This window comes from Tetrao urogallus, assembly GCF_951394365.1.
Source record: "Tetrao urogallus genome assembly, chromosome: 6".
Lineage (NCBI taxonomy): Eukaryota > Metazoa > Chordata > Aves > Galliformes > Phasianidae > Tetrao > Tetrao urogallus.
Window position 1 is genome coordinate 28,303,305 of NC_136819.1, and position 24,756 is coordinate 28,328,060.

General features: G+C 41.6%; 1 protein-coding gene across 1 annotated transcript in view; it reads left to right on the forward strand.

Annotated features, from left to right (window-relative positions):
• Positions 1–565: 565 nt before the first annotated feature.
• DCAF5 (DDB1 and CUL4 associated factor 5) overlaps positions 566–24,756 on the forward strand; it is a gene marked incomplete at its 5' end in the record, with an annotated part of 67,465 nt that continues 43,274 nt past the window's right edge. Inside the window, 5 exons of the mRNA XM_079537689.1 lie at positions 566–776; positions 13,038–13,181; positions 17,758–17,794; positions 19,697–19,836; positions 23,201–23,330. Of these exons, the coding sequence (XP_079393815.1) occupies positions 566–776; positions 13,038–13,181; positions 17,758–17,794; positions 19,697–19,836; positions 23,201–23,330 (662 nt within the window). The remainder of the gene's footprint in view (positions 777–13,037; positions 13,182–17,757; positions 17,795–19,696; positions 19,837–23,200; positions 23,331–24,756) is intronic.

Genomic DNA, 24,756 nt, shown 5'->3' on the forward strand with positions numbered 1-24,756 from the left:
GGCGTCTTACCCTCACACCCCTCCAGCTCCTACTCGGCCGTGCCTCGGTTTCCCCCTTGGGCCGGCAGCTCGGAGCGGGTGTGGGGGAAACGGACCGCTCATCGCCTCCTCCGGCCGGGCCGGCTTCCAGAAGCGACGCGGTAGGGAGTGGGACTCGAAACGAGGACAGGAGAGCGCCGCGATGAGCGACTCGGAGCGGCGCCCACCCGCAGTGGCACCTGCCCGTTGGCGGTGGGGAGCCTCGCACGGAGAGCGGCCGCGGATCCCGAGAGCTGCGAGTTTCTCGGCGCCCCCCCGCGCCGCTACGGAGTTAAAAACGGCGGCGCGACGTTAGAGCCGGGCCGGCGGCGGGGAGGCGCGGGCTGCAGCTGAGGATCAGCTGCTGAGGGGAGTGGGGAGGAGCCAGGGGGATCAGGAAGCGGCGGAGTGTCTAACACCTCTCTGCCATGGCTGGCTAAAGAAAAATCATCATAACCATAACAAGGGGGGAAGCGGGGGAGGGGAGGCGGCGGCGGCGGCGGCGGCGGGGGAAGGGGCGGCGGGGAAGGAGCGGCGCGGCGGCAGCATGAAGAGGCGCGGCCGGGGGGGCAGCATGCGCTCCGTGGTGGGGTTCCTGTCCCAGCGGGGCTTGGAGGGGGACCCCCTGCTCACCCACGACTTCCAGCGGCGACGCCTGCGGGGCTGCAGGAACCTCTACAAGAAGGACCTCCTGGGCCACTTCGGCTGTGTCAATGCCATTGAATTCTCCAACAATGGAGGCCAGTGGCTGGTCTCAGGTAAAGCGGGCGCTCCCCGGCCCTCGCCCCCTTCCCACCGCCCCCTCCCCGCGAAGCATCCTCCTCCCTGGCCGCTACCCCCGGCCGAGGGGGGGGTGGTGGTCGCGGCGCCCGCAGCCGTGCCCGGAGCCGGCCCAGAACTGTGCATCCCGTGTGGGGACCTAAAATGGTTGACAGGTTTTAAATGCTGCAGTTATAGTTGGGGAGGGGGATGAGGGGGGCAGCCCTGGACAAAGTTTTGACGCGAGTGTTTCCAAGACGCTGGTGGGGGTGGGGGGAGAGGGGAGACTGAGGGGTGCCCTTTTATTTGCTGGATCCTTTGGGTTTACCCCCTTTTATATATTAACATATATATATATATATATATATATAAAATATGTATTTGGGGAGGAGACACAGAAGTGCGGGGGGAACTGAGTGACGTTGGTCAGTGCTGCCAGGAGTGGGGCCAGCAGTGGTGGCCGACGAGTGCGGGGAGGGGTGCAGTGGGGCGTGGGGACTGGCACCCCGGCACCCCCAACCCTCCCCACCTTTTGGGGAAGGAGAGGAGCATTTGTTTGGTTCCCCCTGCCCCCTTCCTCTCATTCAGGGTGCTGCGGGCAGGGGGATTATTTCGTGGCGATGTCTTCTTTTCGGGGAGGGGGTTAGGGCTGCGCCGCCGCCCGCGGGGCTGGGGGAGGCGGGATGCTGTCAGGTGAGGGCGGCGAGGGCTCGGCATCAGCTGCGGCACCGAGGGGGGAAGGCTGCGGGGCTTCGCACCCCGTTCTCCGCCGGGGAGGGGCTGCGGGGCTCGGCGGCCGCCCGCCTCCCCCCACCCTGGCAGCGTTCGGCGCAGGTGCTTCTTCCTCCTTCTCCGCCTTCGGGCCCTCGGGGGTGAGGGCGGAAAGCGGGCAACTTCAGGCCGGGGCCTGGCCGGGCGCTGCAGGCCGCGCTCTCCTCGGGCGGCTCGCAGCGATAGGCCGGGGAATCGAGGGCCTATCCCGGCCTCGAGGGGCGGCGGCGCTCCCGTGGGGGACCTGGCCTGGACCGGGGCACGGCCCTTCGGGGCCGCCGGCCCGGCTGAGGCCGCCGCCAGCGCGGCGTCCGTTGCAGGCCGCGGAGGAGCCCGTCGCCCTCAGGGAAGGGGGCGGAGGAAGCCCCCCCGCCCCGTGCCCGGGGCCTGCCCGCCCTCCCGCGGCCTAGGCTCGCTGCCTGGCGGGACGACGGGTCGGGGAGTCGCCCGGCTCCTGGGCGCAAGGCCTCGGCAGCTTTGTTGGGAGCGGTCTCTCCCTCTGGGTGACGGCCTCGGGCGGCAGCCCAGGCGTCGCTGTGCTGCTCAGACTCCCGTGGGTGGGCTGTGAGCAGCGGCAGGGCTGGGCGAGTGGGTAAAGGCACAGCTGGAGGCTGTGCGCTGCCCCGTCTGTATCTGCTGGGCAGGGCAGCATGTGACACACAAAGGTAGCGGGGAAGGCTCCGGGAGTAACGTCGGGATTAGTGGGAAGTTAGCGTGGCTGTTATCAGCTAGGATGAAATAAAAGCACCAAAGCATATCCCTGTAGAGTCCATCTGATGTACCAAGACCTTCCTCAATTTGACTTTTTTAATTGAAAAAACTTTGAAGTCTAAGTCCGGTGACTTTTGGAATAAGCATTACTTGGGGAATCTTGTGTCCATGTGCGTTCACAACTTTTAAAGCATGCGTCCGTTTGTCATGTGAATGCATATATGTGTGCTTTTGTGTTGGGAAAGTACTGATTCATCTAAAGCTCTCAGATGTGCTTAATCTGGCACGCTGGTTTATACTGGTCCTTTTCCAGCAGCAGGCTATGCATTTCTTGTTCAAAATTGCTACGAAGAGCACATATCTTATTCTTTTTTTATTTTACATAGTAAGTGATAGAAAAGCCATCAGAGTTTTCAATTCTTGCTTAAGAAAGTCTTGTGAGGCACTTCAAGTCTTGTCATATATCGCCGATGCACTTAGCTTTGTTGACATCCATCCTTTCGGTAGAGGTTGAGGGCTGGAAGGGTCTTCAAGAATTAGTTTTGTCCAACTGCCTGAGTCAAAATAGGGGCAGCAAGATAATGGAGGTGGTTTTCCCATCAGGTGGATGTGTAAAGAAGAAGTGATGAAAGGAAGACTTTCAAACCATGTCCGGTTCTTGATTTCTCAACTTCTTTAAAGATTCATATTGTGGACATTTCCCTCAGTATATCGGAGATGGTACCTTTCAAAACTCGTAAGATGACTAAGTAATAAGAAAATATTCTTAAAAAAATAAAAGAGGAGGGGGGAGTTAAGCATCCTCTCCTCCCCTCATTCATTTAAGTTACTTGTGTTAGCAGTGAATGTATTTGGGGTAATTAAGAGCAGACTACCTTAAGCCTGACCTTGCAGCGGTGCCCTGAGAAAATAAAAGGCCCTAATTACGGTAACTGCTTTTGATGAAGTTTTGCCTTATCTGTGACCACACGATCTAAAATGCTTTATGTGACATAGCAAAAACAGGCAAGTTCTTTGTTCATCATTCGAGAATAAAAAGTTAAAAGGCAAAAGACTTATGGATGCTCTTAAATTTTGTGGTTATAAGTACAGGCTTTGTTGATATTACACTCAAAACACTACTTTTTAGAGTCGCACTTAATTGTGAAATGCTGAGAAATGGCAAAAGCAATGAGAAGGGGTGCTCAGAAGGAAGATGAAGGAGGAGTATAAGCTGCCTCTAATCTCAAGGTTTTGTGGAAGTATTGCTTCAAAAGACTTCCAAATGTAGATAAAGCCTTAGAATAGATGGCATGTGGGTCTGTCCTCCCCCAAAATAGTCAGTGTGCTGAGGTAAGGATGAGATGTTAGATACTCCCATCTGCGCTTGTAGCAGCTAAGAGAGTTAACAGGGATACTGGAGTGTGTGAAAAGGAAGAGTGCAAGCAGTCTTTTCCGTTGTTCAGTTTTAAGTAATATGTATATTCCCAACATTGAGGAATCTGTCTCAGCTAATTGACTTGTTAACAGCTTAAACCTCATTGGAGCTGTTTTAATAATGTACAGTGCATTGGTACTGGCTCTACTGATTGCATTTAAATACTAGCCTGCATCCAAATTAGTGCTGTTCTCATCTGTATTGTCTGGAATGCTTTTCTTGAGTATGTGTCCCCACTTTTTCTTTTTTTGACATATCTCCCAGAAACAAGTCTGTAAGGCTAATGATTACTGTTTCAGTAAACATTTCAAGCTGCTTAAACAGGGTTTACATTACAGATAGTTTTCCTGTTAGGATTTTGGAGTGAACTTCAGTGTAGACAAGTTTCAGCTAGCCTTTTGGAAGCATGTTTAGGAGTTCTTGGTATCCTAACCTCATTAAATCTTGTATTAGTGATTTCACATTTAATAGTAACTAATTTTGTTTCTAACTGTGGTTTTGAATAGCACTGTATTTGTTGTTTTGTTTATGAAATTCCTATGTTCTGGATGCATTTGGCCATTTTGGGCACTATAAAAAAAAAAAGTTGAGGTCAGCAAATTAGATAGGATCTTTCAGCCTATAGGCTTTTGCTCTGCCTGCGTGGAACTTAACAGTCTCACTTCAGAGAAGGAGAGAAAAAGAAACGCTGATGTTCTAGGGCAGGAGTGCTGTAAGGGACAGGCATAAGGAAATGAATTTAAGAGAAATGAAAAGAGGAAGTGGATACTTAGGAGACAATGTAACGAGTAGAAAAGACCTATTTGTAGAATGACACAAGGAAAAAAGAAAGCTCTGCATAAAAGCAATGTGTAGCTGGGACTGAAATTGTTAAAACTAGCTGCTGGATGGAGTTGAAAGATTTAACTGGACACAGTGTCTCATTGCAACTTTTTATATACTAGGTGGTGGTATTTTTTATTTTTTATTTTTTTTGCAACAGTTTGAGAAACACATGACTGTCAGTGCATGGAAATTAAATTCACTATGCAATGATAAGCAGCTGATTTCTTCCCTCAGATATGCCAAGCATCTCCTTTGCAATTTAACTTAAAAAAAATCTTTATTTAGTTTGTCTAATAAGCTTGCTTTCCCTCATCCTCAAGTTTGGTGGATGAGTCTTTTTGTTTATCTGACAGTCATTTTTCATGTGTGCTATCTCTTAGAAACATAAGTATCTTTATCAGAACCTCCTCCCCCTTCCCCCCGCCCAAAGTGTACTTTCAAGATAACCCTTTGGAAATGCTGTAATCTGAGGCTCATTTAATCCATGCATGTGTTCTTTTTCTCCCTCTCTCCACCTTTTCCTCCCCCCTCGCCTTCCCAGATAATGTAGAAGTTAATAGCTTCTCCATGATCGTAAATTTGTAGGTTGTAAGCAAGTGCTGGTAGTTCATCTGTCATTTGGTTGCCAGGTGAATCCTAAAGAATATGAGCCCAGCACAGCAGACACAAAGATAGTGGAATATTCGGAGTTAAGGAAGTTGTGTATCAAGTATGTTTTAATTAGTTATTCCTGATCTTAGCCTTTTTTATATAGAGTTCTGAGTGAGGAGTCATCTTAGATCCAGTTTCTACATATTATTATCATTAATGTCTGAAAAATTAAAAAAGAATTAAAGTTGTACCTGGAAAGGTGGCAATAATTTCAGAGGATAAGAATTGGATTCAAAATTAAAATATTACCTGGAAAAAATGGCATGCAGTTTGATAGGAACCAGTGCAGAATATTTCAAAATGGTCGACTCTATAACTGCACCATGGAAACTTGGCAGTAGTCATACAGAAGAGAATCCAAATGTGATGGTAGACCGCAGCGTAACTAATGCTAGATACTATAAAGCAAGGGAAGTAATGGTTCCGCACTGTTAGGCCCTGGTGGGGCTTCAGTGCTCCATTTTGGGCACTGAATTTTGGGAAAGATGTGGCCTAATTTGAGGATGTTCATAGGAGAGTGAGAAGGTTATGAATAGTGATCAGAGGTATAAGAAAATGAAAGTCTGAAAGGAGGATTTTGTTCAGTCTTGCCATTATCTATCAGCACTCCTTGTTGAGTGTTGAGGTCCCAGAAGACTGGAGGCTTGCCAATATCACTCCCATCTACAGGAAAGGTTGTAAGGAGGACCCAGGGAACTACAGGCCTGTGAGCCTGACCTCAGTGCCAGGGAAGGTTATGGAGCGGATTGTCTTGAAGGAGATCACGTGGCATGTGTGAGACAACCAGGGGATCAGGCCTAGCCAGCATAGGTTCACAAAGGGCAAGTCCTGCTTGACCAACCTGATCTCCTTCTGTGATCTACTGACCCGTCTGCTAGATGAGGGAAAGGCTGTTGATGTGGTCTACCTGGACTTCAGCAAAGCCTTTGATGCTGCACACATTCTCAGCATTCTCCTGCAGAAGCTGGCAGCCTGAGGCTTGGATGGGTACACTCTTGGCTGGATAAGGAACTGGCTGGAAGGCCAGGCCCAGAGAGTGGTAGTGAATGGAGTCAAATCCAGCTGGTGACCGGTTACGAGTGGTGTTCCCCAGGGATTAGTGCTGGGGCCTGTCCTCTTCAGTATCTTTATTGACGACCTGGATGAGAGCATTGAGTGCACCCTCAGATGTTGGTGTCAGATGACACCAAGTTGGCTGGAAGTGTCATTCTGCCTGGGGGTAGCGAGGCCCTACAGAGGGATCTGGACAGGCTGGATAGCTGGGCTGAAGTCAATGGGGTGAGGTTCAACAAGGCTGAATGCCAGGTCCTGCACTTTGGCCATAATCCCAGGCAGTGCTACAGGACTGGAGCGGAGTGGCTGGAAGACTGCGTGGAGGAAATGGACCTGGGGGTATTGATTGATACTCAGCTGAACATGAGCCAGCAGTGTGCCTGGGTGGCCAAGAAGGCCAATGGCATCCTGGCCTGCATTAGAAATAGTGTTTCCAGCACGAACAGAGAAGTGATTGTCCCTCTGTACTCAGCTCTGGTGAGGCCGTACCTCGAGTACTGTGTCCAGTTTTGGGCCCCTCACTGCAAGAAAGACATTGAGGCCCTGGAGTGGGTTCAAAGAGGGGTGACAAAGCTGGTGAGGAGTCTGGAGCACAGGGTTATGAGGAGCGGCTGAAGGAGCTGGGAATATTCAATCTGGAGAAGAGGAGGCTCAGGGGAAACCTTATTGCTCTCCATAACTACCTGAAGGGAGCTTGTAGTGAGCTGGGGATCGGCCTCTTCTCTTGTGTAACTGGTGACAGGACTAGAGGGAATGGCTTCAAGCTGCGCCGGGGAGATTTAGGCTGGATGTTAGGAAATACTACTTTTCTGAAAGAGTGGTCAGGCACTGGAATGGGCCGCCCAGAGAGGCAGTGGAGTCGCTAACTCTGGAGGTGTTCAAGGAACTTTTGGATTTTGTGTTGAGAGACATGGTTTAGTGAGAACTATTGGTGGAAGGTGGATGGTTGGATTGGATGACCTTGTAGGTCTTTTCCAACCTTGGTGTTTCTGTGATTCTGTGAAAGAAAAGCTAGCTAGAAAGACAAGTCTTAAAACATATAAAAGTGCTTTAATTGTTGTTGCATAAAGTTGTAAACTTCTCTCTCTCTCTCCACTGGGAATAAGACAAAAACTCTGTCATGAGTTATAGCAAGGAAGAATTTAGGGTGTGGTTTGATCTTGATCTGCTGTAACTCATGTCTACATCCAACAGGGGTAGCCTTTTTTCCCCTCTCCCCTTTATCCTGTAGTTCATTTGCTTTTTTTTTTTTCCCCTCTCACTTGTTGTAATGTGGCACTTGTATGGCTTAAAGTCATAAACAAGTTTGACTGAAGTATCTGGATGGGGGAGGAATAGAGAGAGGGTGTTTGTCTGAGGTTTGGTTTTCCATCAGGTCAACCTGAAGGTATTTACTTGCTGGCTACATCGCTGCTGTTTTTGAGGGAGAGAAAACAGCAGGGCACACATGGCAAGGGGGAGTGGGATTATGTGTCACGTCAAACTGTACCCTTGGGCTAGCTATTAGGATAATCTGCCTTATGGCAAGGATAATGAAGCACTGAAATAGGCTGCCTAAGGAAGGTGGTGAAGTCTACCTCAGTGGAGTTGGTTGTGTTTTGTTTTTTTTTTTAAGAGTATATGCATCTACTGGGAGTAATTCAGGCAGTCTGCCATTTTGCCTGTGATTGTCTTCTTGAAATACCTTCTATACTTTCTGTCACTCTTGCAGCTTCCTGAGCAGATACAAGCAATAAGCATAATCTTATGTTGCTATTCAGAACTGTTGCACACTTGCCATGTAGGTTCTTCAGTGACTGGGCCTGAAGAGGCATACAGGAGAAAAAACTGTAATGTCTTAAGCTTTGTCTGCAACTGATAAAGTTAATGCACTTAAACTGCAGTTTAAGTCCTTAGTGGTTTGATTTTTATTTTTTTTTTTAATTTTTTATTTTTTTAATGCTTATCTCTACATGTGAGAGTTCAAGAGTGTTCCATAAGCTATGCAGGTCCTGTTAAGACTAGATTGGCTTTCAGCAAGGGTATGCACTGGCCTCCTTCAAACTTTTGAGGAGAACTACTAAATCAGTTCAGGTAGACTACTATGGGAGTAGAATTCTCTTCCAGAGTTAACTGTGTGTGAATTTACAGATTGCCTGTTCTGAAAGTAGCCAGTTCAGGGAATGTTTTAGGGAAGAACTAGCCCAAAATTTTGTGGGGCAAAATTGGAATGTTTTGATTTTGAGACTGTGAAGGTAGTGAAATGTTTGTTCTTAAATATGTGCCATGCTAAGTCATTTAGGATCAGTTTGGTTATTTAAAGTAGGCATGTTGTGTCTATGCTACTTAAAAACATCGTTTTTGTTTTGTTTTGTTTTGGAGTGCTGTTCTTACTTTTATTCTCCCAAAATCCTGGGAGGGCACCATGGGAAACCATTCTGAAGTGGGCGCACAGTAAAAGGGTTTTTAACTGTTCCCTGAGGTCCTCTTTGGGTCGACAGGAACCAGAAGATTGTCAAGGGTGAACACAGTGTTTACTTACTTGGAAGTCTATTTCAAGATATCTGTCCTAAGATTTTAAATGAAAGCTTTATTTTTAGCTATGTTGTGCGTCCTCTGTCCTGCCTGCGTCTCATCAAGACAGCAAACACTAAACATTAACAAAATATTCCAGTGATTCGGGGTAGGAGAAGAAATGTGTATTTGTTCTTCATTCGTGTATTCTTGTTATTTATTTATTTTTAAAATAATAATTGGAATACTTCTTTACATTCAAAGTGATGTGGAAAGGTGATAAATTTTTTAGCCTTGCTGATCACAAGTATTTCTTTGGCCAGAGTTCTCTTCCTGCCTGACTTCCATTTCACATGTAGGAGCAGGTATGACCTATAATGAACACAGAAGCACTTGGCTAATCAAGTCTTTTAAAATATGATTCCTTTCTGAGAAATGGCTGTGGCGGGACATTCTCATCTGGGTCACACAAACGTACACTTTTTTTTCCACTGAAAAAACACTGTTCACTGAACAGGAGTATTGAAGCAAGAAGAAAGTGGATCTTTCCCCTCTTCGTGGATGTCAAACTTACTTTCTGACACTTTCATAGTTACCTTGTCAACTTTCACAGTTTGAATTATTGGGATTTTAATGAGCAGCCACATGGCCCAGTAGGAGAGAGCCTCCAATATGCTATTAACTGTTTGGCTTATGAGTGCTAAAAGATCAAGAAACCCATAAAATAGTCTTCTATTTGTATCCACACCTGCAAATACTTGCAACTTTTTGTCATTAGCAAACTTCTGAACTTTGTTCAAACATTACTGGTGGTATCATAACGTAAGAAAGCAGTACCAGAAAGTGATTGCCACTACTGTTCTAAACTTGTTGGTAGGCTGCATTTGAATTCTGTGTAGTTAAATATATTTAAGTAATATATAATATTGAAAATCAGTGCTAGTATTTTTTAGGAATCTCTTGCATCTTTGCTTGACTTTCTTAGCAGAATTCTGAAATACTTTCTTTGAAACTTTCTAAAAGGTAGTTTTCAGATCATGTGACATCAGGAGCACAAAAATTGCAAAGTCATGGATAAGTGGGACTTAATTTCTGGAAAATCCCTAGAAGAGCCTGGTGCTAAGGTGCTTTCCAGAGATCCCATGTATCTAGTTTTTTGTTTCTTGGTTTTTTTTTTGAATGTAGTAACATTAGTAAACCTGTTGCTATTGGTATATGCTTACTATCACGTAGTTATACACAGTTAATCTCATTTGGAGAGTGTTGCAGAGTCATCACGACTTTGCACAGTAGTTCCAGTGCTTTTGGAAAGCGTTGAGCGATGTTGAGCATTGCATCTTGCCCAGTTGGTGTGTGTGCACAAGAAGTCCACTGTGAATTGAAATTATCTTAATTAATCTCTATTCACTGACCAACGGTACAGAGCAAATGCTATAGGCGTGAATTTTCCTGTAGTTCTCAGGCTTGTAACTTATGTTCCATAATGCATGTGTACTTTGTGTCAGATGAATCATAGTTCCTTTCTACAGAGCCATCTCCTTCCACGTCCTAACATTTTCTTTGCTGTCTCCTCGCATACCTGTCCTTGTATGCTTCCTTCCTTCCCTTCCTCATTTTCTAACAGATTTTTGTTTCTGGTGGAACTGGCTTGCAATCAGAAGTATTTCTGGAATAGCTGAACTGGAGGCAGAAGGCAATGCATTTCCAACTCAGTTAACATTAGCATTTTGTTAAGCTTTTTTGTCTTACTGAGTATAAGGGGAATAAAACTGAGTCATGAAACTCATGTGCAAAATGATGTGTAAGTGGAGAAGGGGCAGAATTGTATGAGTGTGAAGAGCATTCAAGCTCCTAAGCTGTGGAACAAGTGTCACTAAAAGGGCAAGCATAATTCTCAGACCCCTGTAATAGTGAGGCCCTTTGCCTGGTCGAAATCTAGGTGTTTGGGAGCAGAGATTTATTAGGGACAGTTGTTTTTTATCTGGAACTGTAGGCAACAAGCGTTGAAAATAAGAGTTATTTTTTTTAAAGTTATGATAACTTTGATCAAGGCCAAAGACTTTTCTGTGCAGGCTGCATTTTCTCTCTCCTATTGTTCTGTATACTTGTTGAAAAGCACAGCAATCATTGTTCTCACTGGTGATCTTCATTTTTTTTTTTTTTGTTTGTTTGTTTATATGTGGACTAGGTAGGTAGCAAAAGTAAATAAGAGTTTGCTGCTGAAGTTCCTAAGTTGCTGTGCTATTGGGTAGGAGGATAAGTAGATTTAAAGTAGGGGTTTAGCAAATTGCCTTGCTATGGTAACAATAAAACTGTTATTATGTTTTGCTGTGAAATGTCTTGAAAGACAATAGATTCAGTCCAATAGAAGCAGCAGCCTTAAATGTTGCTTATGTTATTTGTCAGATGGTGATAACGTTAAGACCTGGTTGTTGGCAGCTTCTGGAAGTGACCCCTTTAAATGTGACAGTCGCTCCTTTATTTTAGTGTGACTGAAGTGACCAAGTATTTCACCAGTCATCAGTTCTGTGCCTTCTTCTTATTAGCTCATCTGCAACCACTTGAGTACAAGTACAGCTTTCTTTCTTGTTTCTAGACAGAAAGGAATCTAAGTTTATATCGATTTAAATTGCCATAAATTATGAGTTTTTCTGGAGACTTCACTTTTGACTCTTGTTCTCATTAGTTATCAAATTCATTACAAATCTTTTTGTGATGTATTACTTGTTTGCATTCTAAAGTACCAAATCAGGGAGAAGAACACACACAATATTAATTTCATGGAGAATGGATAAATGTAACATGCAGCTGTACTGTCTATCAAAGTGATTGTCATAAAATCTCTTAGGAGACTCAAAGACTGAAAGACTGTTAACTTAAGGGATATTTGATATAACTCAGTTGCATGGAAAAAGATCCCAATAAAATAAAATGGTGTGAAATTTTAAAGAAACCTGAGTAATGGCAGTGAAGAGCTCTATTTATGCATTTGCCTCTTTGTGGAGTAAAACAGAACAATTTTGGTTTCCTTTTGTCTCTGTTTTGTGACTTTTTTCCTTCGGGGTGGGAACTCAAAATGCACTGAGGTTATGCTTTCAATTGTGAAAAAAGCAGTAAAATGTTTCAAGTGAATCAAGCAAGTTTCTAGTGGTGCCTTAACTCGTGATGCCTTTCTTTCATTTGTTATTAAAAGGAAGATAAAAATATTTTGAGTCAAAATTTAAGTATCTTTATTTGAATTTTACAAGGCATCCAAAACTGATGTTTAGCACTATTGAATACAATACAATCTTCATTTTGTTTTACTTCCAAATAAGCCGTTCCTTAATGCAATTAAAGCACAAACATTATCTAATACTCATTTTGTTTCTGTTTACCAGATAGAGAGGGAGGTGCTTAAATGTATTTCTGTGTGAAGTTCTGAACTGAGATCTCATCTTTTACAGTGAGGGCGGTGAGGTACTGGCACAGGTTACCCAGAGAGGTGGTGCGTGCCCTGTCCCTGGAGACATTCAGGGCCAGGCTGGACCAGGCTCTGAGCCCCCTGATCTGGCTGTAGGCATCCATGTTCATTGCAGCGGAGTTGAACTAGATGGGCTTTAAAGGTCCCTTCCAACTCTAAGGATTCTATGATTTAACTGCAAATAGGCAAACTATTAGAAAAAGCATAGAAAGGTAAGAAGCAAGAGACATTTGAACTTATTTGGCTGTCCTCTTTATCAGGAGTTCACCTCGGAAATATCTGCCTTAACCATTATAGATCTGGAAGTATGACATGACTTGACACACTTAAGATTCCTGAATGCTTTAAGAAAATCTTTTTATGGCCCTGTGTCAGTCCCATTACTAATCTATGTGGTGGGGACTTTTAAAAAACTGTTAGTGGAAATACAGCTGTTGGTTAGAGAGGGGGGAAAAAAAACTCCTGTTTCATGAATAGCTTGGGCAATGCTGACAATAAGAAGTTGGTATGGAAGCATTCTGCCAACATGCATATGTTAGTTTAGCATGTAACTTGTCTACAGCTTTCTGCAGAATTTTACATGCCAGTAAAATCCCAGGTCTCCAGGTTGCTATAGCTTGTCAGTATATATTGGCAGAATATCAGCTTTTTATTCCAGGCTTCCTGCTGATTTCTCTGCTATTGTTAATATTAATTGAATACCGAGCTTCATGGTGTCTTTATATAAAGTCTTATGTATCCAAATCATTACAAGGTGTGATAATTTCTTTTAATGCTGATTAGGGTTTCTTCCATGAGTAACTGCAAAATTAAATAACTTGCCTATCACAAATTTACATGTGTCTCAAACAGTAATGTTTCCTTCCTCTCCTCTAGGAGGCGATGACCGCCGGGTCTTACTTTGGCATATGGAAGAAGCCATCCACTCAAGAGTCAAACCAGTTCAGCTGAAAGGGGAGCATCACTCCAATATCTTCTGCCTAGCTTTCAACAGTGGCAATACAAAAGTGTTCTCTGGAGGTAAGAAGGAGCACCCTGATTTCACCAGAGTCTGCACTGTGGATACCTTAGTAGGATAACCTCAGTAGGAGCCGAAAGTGAGATCCTGCCCCCATAGGAAAGGGCTTTTCCATAATCCCCTAGAATTCTGGAAGCTGGCGTTAATCATCAGGTCAAGGTTCTTTGGGCACAGGGAAGTCTTTAGCTAGCACAGCATTCTCAACTTTATCGTGTTTGTTTTTCTTTTCTTTCCCCAAATCCTGTTGTAAGGGCATTGTGTCACAAACTGTCATGAGAATCTTGGGTCCTGTCTTACACATACTTGTGCTGCAGGTTGTGAAACATCATCTTTGTCACTCCTTAACTGTGCTCAGAGCTGATCTTTCACACTGTCTGACACTCCAGATTGACCCTTAAAACAACTCTGCTGCTACTGATTATAATGTACCCTCAGCTGGCTGTTGCCATCTGTTGGCGGGTCACTTTTTCTCAGATCTCATTTCAGTCCCTACTGGGTAAGTCTGTCCTTGAGATTTGCTGGAATATTAGAGTCTAAGTGACCTCTATATATTCATATTTTTTGAACATAAGTTCACATTTAACAGGAATTTTAATTCAGTCTTTAAGGAAAGTGGATGTGTACTTGTTCTAGGGTATTAGTCTGAGAGTAACCCTGCAGAGAAGGATCTGGGGGTCCTCCTGGATGAAAAATTTAACACGAGCCAGCAGTGTGAACTTGCAGCTTGGAAAACAAATGGTATCCTGATTTCCATCAGAAGAGGGGTGGCCAGCAGGGACAGGGAGGTGATTGTCCCTCTCTACTCTGCCCTTGGGAGGCCCCATCTGGAGTACTGTGTCCACGTCTGGAGCAGCCAGTACAAGAAAGACAGGGAGCTGTTGGAGAGGGTCTGGAGGAGAGCCACAAAGATGATCGGGGGGCTGGAGCACCTCCCTTACAAAGAGAGGCTGAGGGAGCTGGGCTTGTTCAGCCTGGAGAAAAGACTGCAGGGTGACCTCATTGCAGCCTTTCAGTATCTAAAGGGAGCCTACAAACAGGAGGGGAATCAACTCTCTGAAAGGGTAGATAACTGCAGGACAAGAGGAAATGGTTTGAAGTTAGGTTGGATGTCAGGGGGAAGCTCTTTACAGAGGGAGTGGTGAGGTGCTGGAACAGGCTGCCCAGAGAGGTTGTGGATGCCCTGTCCTTGGAGGTGTTCAAGGCCAGGTTGAATGGGGCCATGGGCAACCTGGTTTGGTATTAAATGGGGAGGTTGGTGGCCCTGCCTGTGGAGGGAGGTTGGAGATTCATGATCCTTGAGGTCTCTTCCAACCCGGGCCATCCTGTGATTCTGTGATAATCCCTAGAATTTAGGTTCATTTAACTCTCATTGCTTGGTTGTTTTTTGTTTGTTTTGTTTTGTTTTTTTGTATTGGAGTAGGAAGAAGAGTTGAAATGAGAGGAAAAGAAGATTTAAGTACTTAAGGCTGTCAAAATGCAGTTGACATCCTTTTCTGTTTTACTTCACTTGTACATGATTATATGAAGGAATAGAGACTTTTATCTTCTATCAATATCTGTTAAATGTACAGTTAGACTTATTTTTGGATATTATCAGACCAGAGCATTTCTCTGCCTCTGTTAGCAAGATTTTTGAACTGAATATCAGTGCCTTAAATTGGTTTTCAGGATACGTAAATGGTGGAAACTTCCTCTCCTTTAATGATGTGTTAAAACCATAATGCCCCTTAGAGGGGAAAAGGGTGAGAAGAAGAGGACATTAAAGCTTGAGATAGTGTCAAATTTCAGAGGTGAAATGGTTCAGATATATTGAAAGTTGAAGTAGGGAGGACCCCAATAATGTTGAATACTGATATGTCTTCTGATTCTTGAGACTGCTGTTTATTGTGAGAAACAGCCGTCAGCGCCATCCTAGAATGAGTTTTTGTTTGAGGCCTGCAGTTATTCCAATGAAATATTGCTAGAGGCTGTTTTATTTTAGTTTGAATTTAGACAAACGAAATATTATGTGAATATTCAGGAGATTGGCTGGCAGATGAACTGTGATAAATCTTACTGGAGCAACTGTGATGGTACTTTTCGATTTCTAAGTCAACCCTCTCTTCACTGGTGCAAGCTGTCAGATACCATTACCACAGCGGTTAACACCTGTAGTTATAGATTTATGTAATTGATTATAGTATATTATTGCTAAGATGTCAAATTAGATGAGCTGTGACAGCTGAGGCACAGACAAACTGGCTGTTCTTATCTCTTTCTGCTTCTCCACATACACATGCTCCACCTCTGCCAGTAATTATTTCCATTGGAGGAGTCAGGAACTCTTTCAGCTGCTCCATCAAAATTCACAGAGATCATCTGCCAGGGCTGCAAGTCTGACTCTTGGATCCTCTGTAAAGAGTTGCTTTGCATGGCCTACATGTACCATCTGTTATCTCTCTGTCAGTAAAATGGGGCTAACTATATTTATTCACTCAAAAATGTTGATTTTTTTTTTTTTAAAGGCCTGAAAGAAGTGCAGGTCCTAAAATCTGTTGATTTCCCCCCTCTTCTATAAGTTGCTGAAGTTGGAGTTGGAATATAACTTCCATGATTTGACTACTACTACTACAAAAAAATTAGAAATTAAAATATAGAAACTGGCATGAAGGGCACATAACTTTATTCATTATGTAAATAATATTGCCAACATCTAATAGCTTAGAATCTGAGGAATTTTCAGTCAAAAAAACCCTTGACAATGAAGGAGAAAAGATTTTCTACTTCAGGATAAATTGAATTCCATTCAAGGAATTTCAAACATCCTTCCTTTGAAGGAGCGGCTGTGTAGCACGCACCATATTAAGCTGCTTCAAAAATGGGTGTCTGGAACTGAGTGGATACTAGTTGCATGTGATCTCAAGAGAAAAAGACACCAAGGAAATTCCTGTCTCTTCTTGATCCGTGAGCATTGGGAGCAGTGAAACTTCTTCCACAAGAAGTGGAAGATCTCCTCTTATTAAACTACTTGGGATTATTTTTTTATTTTTAGTCCTAGGTATATGCAAAATTGAGATTACAGGGAAATAAATTTTTCTCTGCAGGCCTATTCTGACAGCTTAGGATACCTTAACTGTGCTCCTCTGTATGTAGTCTGCACTATTTCCTACTCATTAGTATAACTGGAAGGAATGGCAGATACTTTCTGTCTTTTCAATCATTTTAGCTACTGTTATCAAAAGCAGAGATGATATATAATAAAGTTGCATATAAAATTAAAAGGGAATCTTCTTAACTGGAGAAACTAGCCTACGTTTTTAATTGATGAAATACATAAACATTAGTGTAGTTTTACTGGGTATAAATTTTGCCTGTAACAATAATGGACAGTTTCTGTTGCAATTAATGGTTAAAGGACGCTTACCCATAAGTGACTCTTTTTTTTTATACCATAGAAAAGATGAGCTACTGCAGTAATCCATGGCTGTTACAGTTTAATCAGGGCTTGTACAGAGAGCAAGTAGGTATAGAGAAGTCTGATGCCTCATTAGTCAGAGAGAGAAACTTTCTTGTATTTATTCTATTGGGGCAAATGAATTGAAAGATATATGGGATGAATGGAAATTGTGTCATATGAACACTTAAAAATCATAATTGATAAAGTCTTGCACCTGAACTTCTGGCTTTAATATACACTGGAAAAGCTTCACAGCTTGATATCATGACTACAAAGACGTGCTGAGCATAAAGACGTTGTGTTTATTTTATTTCATTTTTTGTTGTTGTTTTTTGGTTGGTTTTGTTTCTATTCTTCTGAATAAAATGTGTGTTTCTTGAATATTTTTAAACAGTTGGTGCCAAATTAGGTGAATTAATATTCAGTGCAGCAACTGGGGGGAAAAAAGTACTTTGCTGTCCCTTGAAAAGCACAGCGGAAGCCAGTGGAATTACTTCGTAGCTGTGATCTTATTCTGCATGCGTGCGATTAGTTTCCATTGTATTCAATGGATGCAGTCAAAGAAAAATGACATGATTGTCTGCATACTTGGCTTGGTTTTCGTTAATACAAAAGAAATTACAATTCATGCTGTCACTTTGGGCCTTCTCAAAGGTTGCCAAACTCTGAAGGCTGGCAGCGTGAGCTGGCATCATTTGACATGTGAGCCCAGTGCATTTTGCTTATGGCACCTTTTTGCACCCTCCATTACCTTCTTAGGAAGCATTCTCTGAGCAGCAAGAAAGGTGCATTCAAAGGTGAGAGCTAAAGGTGTCCTGCTGCCTTGCAGTATATTCTTCCCTTTACTCAAGCTCAAACTGAATGAAGGATGAACTGTAGCACAGTTCAGTAGAAGTATTTGTTGAGCAGTAGAAAATTGAATGCATTGGTGCATTTGATTGTGACTGGAAGTGTCACATGCAGCTTTTCATGAAACTGAGCGCAGGGCTGGCCACTTGGCAACAGCACTGATCTTTTCACTGCTTTGGTTTTAATTTCAAAATAGAAAAAAAAATTGAAATTCCCATAAAAAAAAAATTTCTCACCCTGATGTTTTTTAATCACTGAAGCATCACATTAACTGTTTGTATTTCTCTTTATAGGCAATGATGAGCAAGTTATACTCCATGATGTTGAAAGGTAAACAGTAAACACAATTCTTGTTTTTACTGCTTCATGAGCTGCACATTGGAGGAATTTATTTGGTTGTTGTTTTAATTTAATGGTCTGAGAGAAGAGTTTTGATTTAATCCTGAAACATGCATTTTATTTATCTAAATTCATATCTGGAATAAAGTGTTCCTCTCCTCATTTATTAGTTTAAGTATTTGGTTTCTGCATCATTTTGACCTTGGTAAGGAGAGTGATTATTGAATACGTATGCCCTCCTACGGGATAGCAGGTTTTAAAACCCCATAGCAGGTTTTACGTAGATTCAGAGCCAGATTAATCTGGCATATATACAAATATTCTGACACATAGCTGTGGTTGGTTGGTTTGTTTGTTTGTGCTGTGGTGTTTTGTTTTTGTCCTTCCCCCTCCCCCCCCTTTTCCCCACCAGAAAGAAAAACCCATGAAAAACAAAAACCCACAAAAAACCTCAATCAACCAAAAACAGTTGAAAATTGAGCCTTGATTACTCAAGACTAGGCTTATTTTTTGAAGAAGAAAATCTGTAAGTGAAAACTTTGATCTGTACTCATAACTTCTATAGGTTTAAGCATGACAACTGAAATAATGTGAACTCAAGAAAATAGAGTATAACGAAAATGAACAGGAGGAGAGAAGTGAAAGAACAGAGAAATATAAAACCTTAAACCTTTTTAAATTTCTTAAATCCTGGTTGATGTAATCTGGACATCTCGCTAGGTTATTCTGAATTCATTGTACATCTGTGTTCCATCATACATAGTATCTACTTCTCTTGTAAATCTTGGGTGAGAGTTGCACAAAAGTAACTTTGCCTTGCTCTTCTAACGCTTTCTAATAATGCTGTTCTGTCTACTTGTCAGTAGGCAGCTGTGCTTGTTTTAATTAAAGTGTCAGAATTTTAGATGCTGATGTTTGTTGTGATTTTTGAAGCTTCTACAAGAACTTCGTTACTGACAATTTTCTGTATAAAATAGTTGTTCTACTCTTGCTTAGATGTTAAAGCAAGTCTTCTTTCTTTAATTTTGATGTATTTTTAATGTGCTTTTGTTATCAATTTGTTGTCTTTTTTTTTTTTCTGTAACTGTGCTAAGTCTAGTTTTAATCTTATATATAATTCTTCCCTATAAAGCTGTTTGCACAATCTTCTGAATGGAAGGAACCTTTATTTGTCTGACACTAATTCTAATTGACTTTGCCAGAAAGCTGCTCTATTGTCTTGCTTTATAACAGTGTTAATACTTAATCCATCAACTGCTTTTTTGTTCTTTAAAATGGCTGTTATTGTTTTTCTGGGCTTTTTGTTAATTGCCTATGGAATAAAATTGGATCTCTCACCAAGAGGAACAGTTTACCATATTGACAAAACACTGATTTTTGTATGATGTCGTTTTGGTGGAGTATCCAACAGATTCTATACAAAGTCTATTCCCTAAAGAATATTCCCCTGTGCCATGGCTGAAACTCTTGGTTGACTTATTTTTTTGTACTTCTTTCTGCTTTTTCTATATGAGATAAAAGCATGGGTCTGATTTATCCTGGAGACCCAAGTAAGCCTGTCTGAAGAGTCAGCTGGAAAGTTGTTCTTTTGTGAACTTTGGCTGAACTTTTGGGTGATACAGAAGCCTGCATTAATGAATCAGCTTCTGTATTGTTTTCCTTACCAGTCTAAGCACTATAACTTGGTGCACAGGTCCTCAGACCTCTTTGCCATTACCTCCTCCCAGGAATAATTGTTGCATGTCCTCTTGGTCTCTCTACATGGCTTTTCATTGTGGTAGTTGTTGGTTTTTTTGTTTTTGTTTGGCTTACCCCAGTTAAACATGAGGATCTTTATATAAAAATGAGCCTTATCACTATTACCGTATAGGTAAAACTGTGTCTTTCTTCCAGCACCGAGACCTTGGATGTGTTTGCCCATGAAGATGCAGTGTACGGCCTTTCAGTGAGCCCAGTTAATGATAACATCTTTGCCAGTTCATCAGATGATGGCCGTGTTCTTATCTGGGATATCCGAGAGTCTTCTCATGGAGGTGAGATATTCAGAGAAAAGGATCGTGGATGTGGAAAGAACTTGGGATATGGACAAGGCAGGGAAAGCAAAAGCTATTTTTATCTGGATTATCAAAGCAGAGAATGTTGGAGAAGGGTGAAAATAATGCATAATTCTTGTGACCCGTTTTAGGTAAACTGTGGTTTTTGCAGTTCATTGTTACTGTCCTAAATTACCTCGTAAAGAACCTGCATATAGCAAAGGGTAGCATAGAACTTGGTATGGAATAGGTTTTAACTTGAATTAATGAAGCAGATCATAATGATGGCATTAAATATTATAGTTTTCCCCATTACACTAGTGTAATTTTGTGTGTTTTCTGGTTCTCTTGTGATGTGTAGGCAAAAAGTGACAGAGCAAAATCAGTTTATCTGGAAAAAAAAAATGTTCTTGCATTTATGTGGAAAATTAGAGCCCTTATGACATAACAACTAAGAAGCTTAATTTTTATACTTCAACCTTCATTTTCTAAAACAAAACTGAGCACTTTTGGTTTACATAGCAAACCTGCAGCTTCTCAAGACACTTAACAATCTGGGTGTTACTGGTTTGCTATTTTTTGTTTTTATTTTTTTCTCCTGGAGAATCTCAATTTAGGTCTGTATTTACATGCGTATTTACGTATTCCACAGGACTGGAATACTTCAGTATATGAATATGTCAGTAAATTAAGTTATGCATTCACTCCTTCCTAAAGAACACAAAGCTGATAATTTAAAACTGAGCAGTTTGCAGGCATATAGAATCTGGGTCCCTTCCATCATAGCTAGAGTGGCATTTCTTCTGTAAGATGACTAAATACAATTGCCTCAGTTCATAGATTATGTTGGTCTTGCAAGGAAGTTGTTTGTAGCAATTTGTTTCCATTTCTTAATGAGTCAAACTTGCTGTTTAGCTGAACTAGGTTTTTGGTTGGTTGTTGTTGTTGTTCTCAGAGCTAGTGAGTTTGATAACATATTGAGATTGTAATTCTTCACCTTTTTGCCTAGGAAGTGAGAGCTGGAACAATATTCTTTCTAGTCTTGTATCAGTCTTCTAGCCCTTGTGACATGACTAGCTCTTTAATGACCAAGCACAAGCAGAACAAGGTCTTCCTTGATAAGTCTCACCAGAATACTCACAATAGACTGCTTACTGATGCTCTCCCTATGCTGGATATATTGCCTTTGTACAAATAAAAAATAAATGCATTACATCTAATTTTCTGAGTCTTACTGTGAATTCTGATTCTGCTGTGCAGTTGCTGTGCCCTTTTATCTCTGTCCCATCTGATAATTGTATTAATACTTCTGAAAAACAGCATGCACACTCAGGTGTGGGACATTTAATGAGAACGTCTACAATGTTTCTTCTCTGGATCATTCTCTGAAATGAACTAGCAACTTTCCTCTTGCTCAGAAATCCCTCGCTATTGCAGTGAAGTGATGTCTTCTCTTCAGCCACTTGCTTAGCCACCATACAACTCCCTTTGCCAATCCCAACTGCCTGTAGCTAAACTTATACCACATGTGAAATGTAGTCCTGATTAGAACTGCCGTATTTTCCCTAAGTGAAAGGTCACTTGCTTTTTTAAAGGAAGAACTAAATTAGTCTGATGTGGCTGTTCTAACTGGTAAATCCAAGTCTCTCATTTCATCCTCATTTTTCTATTTTTATAATATCCAAGTGATCAGACCTGGCACTTAATGTGGCTTCCAAGTTAGAAATGGCAAAATGTTGCTCACTGCATTCTCCTGAGCTCTGCATTATAAAGATTGTTAGGAGGGCTGCCTATTGTTGACAATTGGTGGAAGTGGACACTGCTTGAATTCGTCTGTGTGAAACTGTTCAGTTTTATAAGTTAATGCCTGATCTCATCTAAGTTTTTGAAATTGTAGGAACAATGTTTGCCCTTCTTTCCTACAATTAAACCTTTCTACTGCTTTACTCTTGCTGAGACTTTTAATGCAAATTCTGCACCGGTGGAAAATAGCGTGAAATAAATTTAGCTGTAGTATGCATATCTGCATATCTGGGGTTCTTTGAAGTAGTGTCTTAGGTTCTTTGAACCCCCCTATTTTTCATTAAAGTGACTTAGAGCCTTGTTAGTTTGGCTGCTGTAATATCTCTTTAATTTGTCAAGCTGAAAGGCATCTTTTGATATGTGGTTGATACGTGGTTCCAGGCTATTTGAAATACGGGTGTAAAGGTGTAGCGGGGCTAAAAGGAGGATACAGATGGGGGCTGGACTGTCTCAGTTGTTTGCTATGCTGTAGTTTCAGGTATTAGGATATTTGGGAGAATTGCCTGAAACGTGTCTTAATGACAAATGTGAGTAAAGAAAATGATGTGCCTTTGGAGGTGCTTGTGGGGCTAAAGTTGCCTGCACACAGTGACCTAAATAAGGGTAGTTACTGTCTCCTAAGCACATGAGCAACACAGTGATTGCATCAAACAGTGAAGTGGTAAAGACTGGCATAGTCTTGTTTCTTAGTTGAGTGAAAGCATGGCAGCATGCCACAAAAGAGGTACACAACAGAGACTTCAGCTATGCCTAAAGCTATAAAGCTAGCAGAAAGATACAGAGAAAGATGACAAAGTCAAGGCTTTTTCCCACTCTTTTTAGAGGCAGCATTTAGATGGAATGAATACAGCAGAGTAGCAAGCCAAGCACAGTCTTGTTATCCTACCCAAGCTGAGAGGAAGAGTATGGATAAGCATGTTTTTAATTCTATATGTGAACAGCAAACCCAACTATTAATGTTCTTGTTAGAGGAGCTCCCTCTCTTCTTGCATACTTTTGTACAATTGCTGAATAGCACTTTAAAGAAGTCTCTCTTTCCCCAGGGATGGCAACTTGCTTTTAGAGTGCTCTCCCATACAATTTTTCTCACTTCTTGTGGTATTATACTCCAATGTAAGCAATTGCTACTGTATTTATAGTTTGGGTGGTCATCAATGGCTGTGAAGGCTTCCAGACATACACAGTCTTTGCTAGGAAACTTTGAGAAGTCCCCCGTATGGTCCTTCTTAGATGACCATGTGACCATGAACCTTAAGAAGACTCAAATGCTTTATTTTTTTATGTGGCTGTTTTTAAACTCAAAATTTCATAAGCAAAACAATGCCTTGAAATCCAGTATGAACCTTTCTGTATTCGTACAAAGTTAATGTATACGTGGGTGGATTTTAAAACCTCGGTTTTTATATTGCTTTGGATTTGTCAGCTTTAGAAGTTGTTTGAACATGTCTCTATATCTTCAGATCTTGTTATGCTGTTTCCATGCTGAGCTGCCAAACTCATTGCATCAAACAGTTGTATGCCTTGTTTGTTCTTATGTCTGAAATCACAACTTTTTCAACAGAGCCCTTCTGCTTGGCACACTACCCATCAGCCTTTCACAGCGTGATGTTTAATCCAGTAGAACCCAGATTACTGGCTACTGCCAACTCTAAGGAAGGTGTGGGACTCTGGGATATTCGTAGGCCTCAGAGGTAAGTTTTCACTGTCCTGCTTTTAGGCCATGTAATGTTTTTCTCTTAAGTGATGCCACTATTTTTAAGTTGGAGCATACGGTAGTAAGAAAAAGATGCAGAATGTATTTAACAGCAATGTTAGTAATGGTGAATTAAATTATTTTACATAATTACACTTTTTACACATACTATCTAGTGTGAATTCCAAGTGGGGCTAGATCTTCATTTAATGTTAAGTGATGTTTTGGAAAGCTACCTGGCCTTGTCATTGCGGGATTAATTCAAGCTGTTGTTAAGTTCTTGTTATGTATAGCATTGGCTTGAAATAAGAATAGAAGAAACCACGGTGGGATGCTACATGGCTTACAGTTTGTTTGTTTTTTTCTACCCAGCAATATTTGCAGTGGCTGGAGCTAGAGTCAGCTTTTTGCACAGCCTCTAAGAGTTTTATGACTTCCTAGACACCTGGATAATCAGTTTGGCTTCATAGGATTTTAAACAAATTTGCATCTAAAAAGAATAAGTTTACAGTATGAAGTGTGGTTAGACTGGGTTCTAAAATGGACTTTGCAGTGTCTGATACCAGAGTTACGTATGTATTTTAAGCAAATAGTGCTCTTTTTTTTTTCTCCCTTAAAAAAAAAAATATATATATATATATTTACAACTCTTATGTCTGCAAATTCCCAGTTACGAATGGAAACAGATTAATTACAATGAAGTGAAAAGAAAGGAAATCTGTAGTTTTTACGATACAGTAGGCTCAACAATTTAAAATGTTCCATCGAATACACTGGACTTTCTGTTTATCAGCAAACTTCATGGAATACCTAGATGTGTATCACTAAAAATAATTGTTGAGTTTGTACTGTACAGAGAGAAAAAGCAATATCATATGGAGTTACTTGTAACTGGCTTAGAAAAAATCCATAATGTTTAGACATCCATTACAACAGCAACCAAATAATGGTTTTGGGGGATTTTAGTATTCCTAAACTGTAAACATTAATGGTTTGAGTTGAGTTTTGTTTGTAAACTGGAATCAAAACTTGATTGCTGATGCTGGTGACTCTAAAACTCTTTCATTTGTAAATTTTGCCAGCGTTCCTGGTACCAGCTGTTGTGCATTCTGCTATTGCGTTAAGTTTGATTAAATTAACTAGAAGAAAGGTGCTAGATCAAGCCAAATATAAAATAATTATAATGTAATTGAATTGGTAATGCTTATTAGCACGCAGTTTGTATTTCTTCAGGTTTAGCACATGTATGAAAGACTTCTTAACTTCTGATAAATCTGAATTCTGATGTCTTTTCTTTGAATGATGAAGGGGGTGATGAAAGTTTACCTTAAGCCTTCAGCCTGAGGTTATAACTTTGAATAAATTAAATGGGTGGAAGTTTGTATGCATATGTTCGATGGACAAGAACTACTTTCTTCTGAGTC